This window comes from Acartia tonsa, chromosome 3 (genome assembly GCF_053477335.1).
Source record: "Acartia tonsa isolate MP-2025a chromosome 3, ASM5347733v1, whole genome shotgun sequence".
Lineage (NCBI taxonomy): Eukaryota > Metazoa > Arthropoda > Copepoda > Calanoida > Acartiidae > Acartia > Acartia tonsa.
The window spans coordinates 60,960,943-60,973,314 of NC_137262.1; the positions used below are offsets into that span (position 1 = coordinate 60,960,943).

General features: G+C 30.8%; 1 protein-coding gene across 1 annotated transcript in view; it reads left to right on the forward strand.

Annotated features, from left to right (window-relative positions):
• Positions 1-12,372, forward strand: part of LOC145314992 (uncharacterized) — an 80,011-nt gene that overhangs the window by 59,709 nt on the left and 7,930 nt on the right. The window contains exons 11-14 of the mRNA XM_080155061.1: positions 2,307-2,385; positions 3,218-3,279; positions 5,853-5,912; positions 6,320-6,349. Coding sequence (XP_080011187.1) covers positions 2,307-2,385; positions 3,218-3,279; positions 5,853-5,912; positions 6,320-6,349 — 231 coding nt within the window. The remainder of the gene's footprint in view (positions 1-2,306; positions 2,386-3,217; positions 3,280-5,852; positions 5,913-6,319; positions 6,350-12,372) is intronic.

A 12,372-nucleotide genomic window follows, 5' to 3' on the forward strand; every position in this document is an offset into this window, starting at 1 on the left:
ATTTTAATAATACTAGCCATTCAAAGGGAGGAAGGGTAAATATTATTACACTAGTCCCCATAGTTTTATTATAACGTTTTCTGTTTCGTTGGGCCAACAATTTTGGAAACTTTTAATGAATTTTAATTGGTTGGTTCATTCAGTTAAATGTCCAAACGTTTCAACCACTGATTGTTATCTACAAAAGAAGTTTCCTTATCCTTTCCTTGTTTTTCCTTATCCCTTCAGATCTCTGAGCCATTTATTCATCTTTCTTTTTACATATAACTAAGGATTTGTCCATAAGGAGGGGGGGGATAGTAGTACTCAAAGTCATCATTTGTTCTCTTTGGGTACTTTTAGTAAATCTTAGTTGATGTTCAAACTTTTTTATCCATAATGTTAATCTACTGAAGGGGTACTTTGATTATTATCATTGAGAATGTACATAAATTCATAATCTATTGGCTTAACCCTGAAGATACCTTGGTTTAGTCGCAATGCTCCTTTGGACTTTGACTATATTATATTCCTTTTTTTATCTATCTATCTACTTATCTTAATTAACATATGTTTTATACTTCAAACTTAATATTTCTAAAGTCAATAAATAACAGTAGTATAACAGTATAGTATTATGCTAGCCAAGGCTGTAATCTTACTATCATACTATGGTATTTAACAGTTTAAGGAACCACATTAGTTAAAGTGGTTCATAAAATACTAGAAACAGTAGTATGACAGTAAATTGTCAGACTAGCTTAGGCTATAATCTTACTGTCATATTATAGTATTTACCAACCATAGGAACCGTACTCAATAATCTGAAATTTAATACCACGGAAACTTGAAAGTTTTTATCTCATTAGGAAAAAAACTTTTTCTACTTTGGTGAGAAAAAAGAAAGAAAAAAGTATTTTAGAGTAGAAAGATAGATAGTTAATAGAGAGATAGGGAGAGAAAGAAAGAGAAGGAAAGAGAGAGAGAGAGAGAGAGAGAGAGAGAGAGAGAGAGAGAGAGAGAGAGATAGAGAGAGAGATAGAGAGAGAGAGAGAAAGAGAGAGAATGAATGGCAGAGAGAGTAAGAAACGAAATTTAAGACCCACAAAAAAAATATGTTTTAGTGTGTACAGCCTTTATTTCTTATGTATCACCAAAAGTGGCATATGTCTTTATCTTATCTGTCTCTCTATTTAGTACAGTGATGGGTAAATGTTCCTATGGCATGGATGAACATGAGCATCATAAGTTTATCTATCTAAATGGTTATCTATTTGTCTATCTATTCAGAACAGTGATGGGTAAATGTTCTTATGTTATGGATGTATATGAACAAACTATATCTATCTTTATGTCTGTCCATCTATTTAGAACAGTGATGGGTAAATGTTCTTATTGTATGGATGTACATGTATATCTATCTATATGTCTATCTATCTATTTAGAACAGTGATGGGTAAAGGTTCTTATGGTATGGATGAACATGAACAAACTATATCTATCTTTATGTCTGTCCATCTATTTAGAACAGTGATGGGTAAATATTCCTATGGTTTGGATGAACATGAACATTTTATATATATTTATCTATCTATATGTCCATCTACCTGTCTATCTATTTAGAAAAGTGATGGGTAAATGTTCCTATGGTATGAATAAAAATAAACAAACTATAGCTAAAGGGTGAGCAAAAAAAATGCGTAGATTTTTAAAATTCAAATTGCTTGGCTTGCGTTAATAGTAGAAAAAGGTTACTCATACCGTTAGATCCGCTATGAACTGTATTTTTTGGATATATAAAAAACGATTCCTGTGCTACGCATTTGTAAGGAGCTACGCGTTAAAATGTCCCAATTGACGTAAATCTTGACTTGCGAGTATATTACTAAATTTTAGAGAACAGTGTGTGCACAAATAACTGCGTAGATTTTTAAAATTCAAATTGAGCGGCTTGTGTTAATAGTAGAAAAATGTTACGCATACCGTTAGAACCGTTATGAACTCTATTTTTTGGAAATATAAACACGGTGCCTGTGCTACAAATAATATAGGAGCTAGGTGGTAAAACGTTCCAAATTTTTCTCGCAAGTCAAGTTTTAAGTCAGTTGAGACATTTCACCACGTAGCTCCCTAACTATATGCAGCAGAGGAATCGTTCTTATATTTCTAAAAAATACACTTCATAGCGGTTCTAACAGTATGCGTAACATTTTTCTACTATTAATACAAGTCGCGCAATTTGAATTTTAAAAATCTACGCATTTTTTTTTGCTCACCCTTTATATATTTATCTATCTATCTATATGTCTATCTGTTCATCTATTTAGAACAGTGATGGGTAAATGTTTTTATGGTATGGATGAACATGAGCAAACAATTCAACTAGACAATTCCACAACTGTTAAGGTAAAAACAATGTTTTCCAGTATAGCTTCGAAACCGATTTATATCCGCACTGGATAAGAACTGGTTCTCAGCCAATTCTCAAAATGTATAGCACTAGCGGCTTCGCCCCTAGCCTCTAGGGGCTTTGCCCCAAGAGGTTTGATGAAACCAATTTTTTTGTATTTTAGATCTAAAAGAAAAAGAAAAATTTTGAGGGGGAGAAATTTTTTTGGGGGGGGTTGGGGGTGTCCCACCCCCAAGAAAATAGTTATAAACCTTTCCGGGACCCATGAGAAGCTTCTACTTTGTATTATAGATTGTATTACAAACAATTTTAGATGCTGTGAGTATTGGTTTAAAAAATATGACGTAACAAAAAAAATTAGCCAATGAGAGGCCGTTATTGACCAATGGCGGCATGCGTAGTGGACTCTCATTGGCTAATTTTTTTTGTTACGTCATATTTTTTAACCCAATACTCACAGCATCACAATTTTACAGTCTATTACAAAAGAGTTGAATTTTTAAAAATTGCTTTTTAATTACAAGGTTTCGTGATGTTATTTAATTTGAAGCATTTAATTCTTCAATATTTTTTTCCAAGCTACTGTCTTTGAATGCTGTGCTATGTGTGACAGGGAGGGAGGGGACATTGGGCTGTTTATTACACTAATCCCAACGTTTTTTTATTCGTTGGCTTACCAACTTTGGAGAGTGACCAAACGTTTCAACTAATAATTATAATCTACAGATGAAGTAATTTTGTTTATCATCATTATCGGCCATTGTCTTATCCCTTCGAATCCCTGTATATCTGAGCACATTTTTTCATGATGTATTATTTTCTGTTAAGGAAAGAAGAACGAAAGAGAATCAAAAGATTTTGGGAAAAATTGCTATGGCCGCTTGTTCTAGGTATTAACTATTATTTATGTCCATATATTTATCCATCTATCTATCAATCTGTATATCTATCTATCCATTCATCAATCTATCAATCCATTGCTATGGCTGCTAGTTCTAGGTAGTAACTATTATTTATGTCCATCTATCTATCAATCTGTACATCTATCTATTCATCCACCTATCTATTTATACATCTGTTCATCCCTTTAACCATTTAAATATATATTTGTCCATCTATCCATGCATTTATTCATTCATCTATCCATCCATCTATCTTTATATCCATCTATCTACCGTCATTATATCTTTTCATCAATCTATCTATCAATCCGTCCGTCTATCTTTTCATCCAACTATCTATCCATCTATCTATTTATTAATACATCCATTTATTTTTTAATCTATCTATCTATCCAACTATCTGCTTTTACTATTTTGAGAAGTGCTAACATAAACATTTTATTTCATCTGTATATTTTAAATTACTGCGCCCATCTATTCATATGATTTATTATATTGATCTATTGAAGAGAAAATAGCTTTCTGCCAATTTTCTATAAAATATCTATAAAACATCTATCTATATGTATGTTTATCTTTATCTATCTATGTATCACGGACAAACGAACAGACAATAGTAGTTTTACCAGGGAGGTAGGGGATATTGGGCTGTTTATTACACTAGTCCCCAAAGTTTTATAATGAAACAATTTCTATTTCGTTGACTTAACACCTTTAGGGGAAATTATTGAACTGTTTTCTTTTCATTGAGTTGAATGTATAAACCACTAATTGTAATCTACAGCAGGGATAATTTTGTGTATCATCATTAGGGATGTATAAATTTATCAGCTATTGTCTTATCCCTTAAGATCCCTGAGTTTTTACACTACTGATAAGGAAAAAGAAGAAGAAATTATTTGATTTCTATTCAAATTTAAGACTAAGGTCTGACTTTTGCACTCTCTGTCTCTCTCTTTCTCTGTCTCTCTCTTTCTTTCTCTCTCTTTCTCTCTCTCTATCCCTCTCTCTCTCTCTCTCTCTCTCTCTCTCTCTCTCTTTTTATATACCATAAATAAACTGTCTAATTGATGCTAATTTTCTCTTTATGTGTTTCTGTTACTTTGATACAAGTTTCTATAGTTGTTAATACCATAGTATGACAGTATAATTACAGTTCAGAATAGCCTGATACTCTGCTGTTATACAGTGTGTTTTTTTTATGAGAACTTTTTTGATAGCAATTTTACCCCACTTATAGTTATCAGAATTTAATAATTAATGGCTTATTTTCTTCGTTTTTTAAGGCAATTTATAAAACAACAAACAAATATTATAGTTTTAGTCTAAAAAGTACAGTAAAATGTAAAATTTAAAACTTAGGTGTCAACATCTAAAAATGGTTTTAGCGCATTTTTCTTATGTTCTACCTTTTGCAAGAATGGCTGCAAAACGCTTCAAAGTTGAGATATAGAGCTAAAAATTGATACAGATACTATTGGGGACATGTACTAGAATTTGTACTTTGAAGGCCATATCTCAGTCAGGGAGGGAGTACTCAAAAAAAATTTCTTGCAAAGGGTATAAGATTTAAACATAAGAAAAATGCGCTAAAACCATTTTTAGATGTTGTCACCTAAGTTTGAAATTTACATTTTACTGTACTTTTTAATTTAAAAAGTTCTCATAAAAAAACACACTGTATTACTATTAATATTGCTATAGGAAACATAATGACAAAAATTTTCCTATAGTTGTTAAATACCATAGTATGACAGCATAATTACAGTAAGAGCTAGACTGATTCTCTAAAGTCACACTATGGGGATTAATTTTAAGGAAACTCGGATGACCAAAGTTGTTCCTACAGTTATTTAATATTTTGGTATGACAGCACATAATTACATCCTGAGATTTAATTCAATTATGTTATTATTCCGCTATTAAGTGGCTTTAGAACAAGCTCTAAAATATTTGTTTTTCTGACAATTTGGTCTTCTAATCATATATCTATCTATCTATCTATCTATCTATCTATCTATCTATCTATCTATCTATCTATCTATCTATCTATCTATCTATCTATCTATCTATCTATCTATCTATCTATCTATCTATCTATCTATCTATCTATCTATCTATCTATCTATCTATCTATCTATATATCTATCTATCTATCTATCTATCTATCTATCTATCTATTTATCTATCTATCTATCTATCTATCTATCTATCTATCTATCTATCTATCTATCTATCTATCTATCTATCTATCTATCTATCTATCTATCTATCTATCTATATATCTATCTATCTATCTATCTATCTATCTATCTATCTATCTATCTATCTATCTATCTATCTATCTATCTATCTATCTATCTATCTATCTATCTATCTATCTATCTATCTATCTATCTATCTATCTATCTATCTATCTATCTATCTATCTATCTATCTATCTATCTATCTATCTATCTATCTATCTATCTATCTATCTATCTATCTATCTATCTATCTATCTATCTATCTATCTATCTATCTATCTATCTATCTATCTATCTATCTATCTATCTATCTAGTTTGGAGATAGATGAGGCAGCAGGGATGATACGTGGCCATGATTGTGTTAATGGGACAAGGTAAACATTTATTTAATTGAAGTTTTTGTATATTCTGTTTGTTAGCTTCATTATTTCTATCAGATAATACATTTTTAATGTATAGATATATAATCCAGACAACTACCTGTACCTCAAGTGGTGAAGACCCTTTTTGTCTGCTAGCCAATTGATGTTTATCTTTCTGAGGCTGTTTTCAAAGACCTTGAACAAAATCGTGACATGGTCTCCATGCCCTGTGGACAATGTTACATTTAGCTCATACCCCTTCTATACTTTTACTGTAATGGTAAGATAATCAAAATAGAAGGCTTATTAATACCATGACCAGAACTAATAGCTTTCCTGTTCAGACGGACCTACAAAAGACATTCCAGAGTTGTAGAGTAGCTGAGCTAGTAAAAATTTATCAATTTATTTTGTTTCAGAGTTCCGAAACCGATTCTAACACGAGAAAGGTAAGATTTCTTTATCCAGTATGGCATCGAAACCGATCAATATCCGAAGGATTTGAACTAGTGCTCAGCCATACTGAAAAATCATGTATTGCCTTGTTAATACAGACAATTTTCTATTTATATTGAAATAAAATTAATACTTGTTATGTTAGCCTACCTTTAACTAACTAACTGTTTATAATTTTATGATTTTTCATTTTCATATCTGTGGAAAGCTGTCTATAATATAATATATTTTAAAGTATAGAGTTAATCCATAAAGTATCTTTGCTACCTATAACTATAAGGTATAATGTATATTAGTATGTGAAATAGAGACTATACTTCATATATATTGTTAAGAGGTTACTCTAATAATTTTACAAGATATACAACATTCCTAAAAATATTTATTAAAATTATAGAGTATCATTGCTACCTATAACTATAAGGTATAATGTATATTAGTATGTAATATAGAGACTTTACTTCATATATATTGTTACGAGGTTAATCTAATAATTTTACAAGATATCAACTATTTCTAACAAAAATTTTCAAAATTATAGAGTATCTTTGCTACCGATAACTATAAGGTATAATGTATATTAGTATGTAATATAGAGACTTTACTTTATATATATTGTTACGAGGTTAATCTAATAATTTTACAAGATATAGGCTATTCCTAAAGATATTAAGAGGGATAGGGGACAATGGGTTTTTTTTTACACCAGTCCCCAAAGTTTTATAATTTAACATTTTGTTATTCGTTAGTTAACAACTCTAGTAAATTGTGATTGGTTGTTTAATAAAGTTGAGTGTCCAAATTTTTTAACCACTAATTATAATATATAGAAGGGGTAATTTTGTGTACCATCAATGGGGATGAACAAAAATTTATTGGCCCTTAGCCCTTTAGATCCCTAGGTGTCATTTATGTTTCAAGGGAGAGTCCTTATTCTACTGTCATATGTTGAAGATAAATAACTTTATGAACCAGCTAGTTTATGTACATTGTTTGATGTTACTTAGGTAATATACATAAAAAATTGTATAATTTTTGTATCTATATTGTTTACTATTGACTGCGCCCATAGCATCAAGGAACTCTTTAAATAAAGGAAGGGTATGCATTAAAATATCCTAAAACCATCCCGCTATCTAATCGAAGAACCATTATAAAAATAACTCAATTATTGATATCTTAAGCTTCAGATAAAAAAAATCTTACTACTTTATATAATATAATAGATTTTATTTATACATATAATGATTTCTATATAGCTAATAACCTTCCTAAAAAGGACCAATGAGAATTTACACTGAAAAGGAGAACCATATCGGTTCAGCGGTTAGCGGGATCCTTCAGTGCACAGACAGACACACACAAACAGAGAATCTATTACTTTAAGAATAATGATTTTTTTATTAAAAACTTTTCTTTATGGTCAAATCCTTAATGGCAGGAAGGGGAGGGAGGTTTTATTTATCTTCAATTGTCATATCTATCTATGATCCGGGAAACCCAATAAATAATCTCATCTATCATAGTGGTGGTAACCAATTTTTCTCCCGGCTACTTTCATAGTCCAATAAAAAAAAACAATATGACATCACATTAGCATGCCTGTGCAAGCTGTGATTATACCGTCATACTATGGGATTATACATATTTTGGAAACCACTTTTGTTATATTGGTTCCTAAAGAAATAGTTACAGTAGTATAACAGTAGAATATCTAGCTAATTCAAGCTGTAATTATGTTGTCATACTATGGTATTAATAACTATAGGAACCATAGCAATTTTTCTTTTCCCATTACCAAAGATCGAACGCCTTTGTTTATACAAATTAACAGAAATATAGAAACAATATGAAAGGAAATCCTTATAATAAACTAACAGGATCTGTGTGTGTGTGTCTTTCAGTATTAAAGTATCTCGCTAACCGCTGAAGCGATATGGTTCTCCCATAATTCCAAGGAAGGTTTATAATCATTTTGGGGATGGTACCAACAACCTCCCAATAGGAATCGACCCACCCCCAAAAAATAAATTTCATTTTTAAGTTACATAAAAAAGTAGGGTTAAATTCAACTGCCCACCATCTTAAGTGCCCCTAGATGATCAAAGGGCGCCGGAGAATAAGGGAATGGGGTTCTGGGGAAATTTTGCCTCAGAAATATTTGTCCCTTTTCCCTTTTCCCTCCTCATAAGAAAGAAAAAGAAAGCGTGAATATGCCAAAACTCTTTCACGAAACCTTTAAAAAATGGTTTATGTTTTTTGAAGCATGACCAACCGACAGGCGAACAAATATTTGCATATGTCATGGGAATACAGCAGCAAAGTAATTAAAAAACTGATTATTTTTAACAGGGATCTAAAGGGATAAGGCAATGGCCGATAAATTGATTTACATCCCGAAAGATGATACACAAAATTACCCTTTTTGTAAATTGGTGGTTGAAAAGTTTGAATACTCATATTAATAATCCAACCAATCCAAATTCAATATAGTTGTTAAGACACTGAATAATAAAACTTTATTACAAAACTTTGGGGACTGGTGTAATAAGCAGCCCTATGTCCCTTCCCTCCCTGAGTTATCTAGCTTGAACATGATTTTTAGATGTTTTATAGGAACATAACTTCATGGAAATGATAAAAGGTTATTTATGTTTACACACATATATACAGGATATACATGGATAGGATAATGGAGAGTTAAATTATGTATAGCTCCAAAATATAATTAATCCTTTTGTAGCAGAAAATAATTGGTTGAACAGTTTATACATGCAAATGATAAAAGGTTATTTATGTTTACACACATATTGATAGGATATACATGGATAGGATAATGGAGAGTTAAATTATGTATAGCTCCAAAATATAATTAATCCTTTTGTAGCAGAAAATAATTGGTTGAACAGTTTATACATGCAAATGATAAAAGGTTATTTATGTTTACACACATATTATAGGATATACAGGGATAGAATAATGGACCATTAATTTATACAGTTCCACAATATAATTACTCCTTCTGTAGATTTAAATAATTGGTTGAAAAGTTTAGACATGCAAATGATAAAAGTTTATTTATGTTTACACACATATTGATAGGATATACAGGGATAGAATAATGGACAGATAAATTATGTATATCTCCAAAATATAATTACTCCTTCTGTAGATTTAAATAATTGGTTGAACAGTTTAGACATGCAAATGATAAAAGGTTATTTATGTTTACACACATATTGATAGGATATACATGGATAGAATAATGGACAGATAAATTGTATACAGCTCTTTAATCATTTTGTAGATTAAGATAATTGGTTGAAAAGTTTAGACATGCAAATGATGAAAGGTTATTTATGTTTACACACATATATACAGGATATACAGGGATAGAATAATGGGCCATAAATTGTGTCATTCATAGGTTAAAAAGTTTAGACACTGTAAGCTTAGAATCAAATAATAAATATTTTATAAATATGTCGAATTTTTAACAGGCAAAAGGAACATGTATTTATAAAACTTTGGGGACTATTCAATTTACAGTCGCGTTTCCACTTCCTCCCTGATATTGATACTATTTTTAAGATAAGACAATGGATGATAAATTAATATTTCTCTAATTCTAATGGAATGTACAATTCAGAGCTGGATGAGCCAGATCGGGGTGCGCCGAATTTCAGCCAATCACAGCGCGGCATTTCATAAAATGCTGTGCTCTCATTGGTGGAAAGTTGGTTCACCCCGATCTGGCTCACCACTAAAATGATTAAAAGATCCAGCTCTGCTGTCTTTTGATATATGTAGAAGGATAGTAGAATTAAGAATTCATTATTCGCTAACTCGCTGTTTTTTACATATCGGAAAAAAAGAGGGATACGATTTTTGTGGACTTATGAATAGATAGATAAATAAGTAGATAGCTAGATAGATAGATAGATAGCACTATTGAATGTCATTATTGGGGATGTTAATCTATATTAGCTTGTTTTTCACTAGTAAGATAAATATGATTCTAAGCAACCGTCAGACAGACAGAAAAACATAATGTTATTTTCTTATTAGGTTTGGTAATTCGAGAGCATTTAAACTTAATTACTGTTGTTTTGACTTTAGCATATCTTTATTCCAACTTTATTCAATTCCAAAATACGGTTTTAATGACGAGTTTGAAGCTATTTTCATTATGGATTTGAAACAGTTTAACACCCACTGAATATAAAAAAAGGTTCTAAGCTATTCTGAGAAATCATGTATTGTATCAAAATAGAGCCAGTTGTCGACGAATATTGAAATAATCATCATAATATTAAAACCGTAGGTCTAGCAAATCTGTTTTTTATTTTATAATTTATAATTTTAATATCCCTGATCATGAAAACATAAATTGAGAGGGACAGACATAAATGTTACTTGGACTATTTAAATTTAATTATTGATGTTTTGACTTTAGTGAATTTTTAATCCATAAATATGCATAAAATAGAGGATTTCTAAGCTATTTTACAGCCCTTACTCCCCTAATTTCTATAGGCGCATCCGCGAGTAACTTACCCTCTGAAACCCGGATGATCAAAACATAAATTGGGAGGGACAGCCAGACATAAATGTTACTGGAACTCTTACTTACCCACAGTGAGGGAGGGAGGAGGGGGGGGGGCATCTGGCTTTTTATTTGTCCCCAAAGTTTTATTATTCGTTGGCTTAACAAATTTTGGGACTTTTTTTGTCTTTTGATTGGTTGAGTGTTTTAACGTTTCACTCACTAACTGTAATCTACAAAAGGGGTAATTTTTAGCATCATTATATGGTATGTACATCAATTTATTGGCCATTGACTTATCCCTTTAGATCCCTGGGGACTATTACTTACTCAACAACAAAGAATACTTACAAGAAAAAGGAGGGGATTGGTATAGATAGATAGATAGATACATATATAGAATAGATAGATAGACAGTCATACAGATAAATGTTTCTGGGGGACTTATCATTAGAGATAGATAGATAGATAGATAGATAGCTAGATAGATAGATAGATATTCTGGGCAATTGATAAAGAATTTTGATTTGACAGCACAAAATGCAACTGAAATATTTGCCAAATAACATACTTACACATGATATAGATAAATATATAGTTAGATAGATAGATGCAAATGAAATATTTGCCAAACAACACACTTATAAATGAGATAGATAGATAAATAGATGCAACTGTACTATTTGCCAAATAAAATACTTAAAAATGACATAGATAGATAGAAAAATAGATAGATGCAACTGAAATATTTGAAAAATAAGATACTTGCAAATGAGTCAACTATTTCGAAAAAAGAAAGAGGGTCAATTATTATATAAGATATTGGTTGTTTGTCCTTTAATGTTTCAATAAGGTTTTAAACTATTCTTTTAAAATTACGCCTTACGGTAATTTTAGGCTATTTTACTGCTCCCTACAATTCTAGGAGTTATAATCAATTAGTTGTATTTGTTTATGTCCTTTCAGATCTCACCAAAATTAATTGATGTACATCCCCAATGATGATACACAAATTATTACTAGATTAAAGTAAGCGGTTGAAATATTAGAACACTCAACTCTATGAGGAATTAAGTTGTTAAGCCAGCGAATAAGAAAACGTTATTATAAAACTTTGGGGACTAAATTGTTCCTCTCTCTGGGTTATATGAGTTTCACTAGCGTTTTCATGGATTTTACCCCCCAGAAATTTGATCAAGTTTGCATTATTAGATACATTTTTATATTTTTTTGGCTGATTCCCCAACATAAATATCATTTAAATATCCCAATAGAGGCAGGGACATTAAGGGATAAGACAATGGAGGATAAATTGATGTTTATACTCAAAATTAATGGTTGAAAAGTTTGGACTCTGTTAATGATGTTTTTGAGATCTTGTGCTTCATTGGTGCTGATTAACAGAAAATTATCAGTGGAAACTTGTAACCAAAAGATGCATCTACATTTCATATTTACAGTAAAACCATC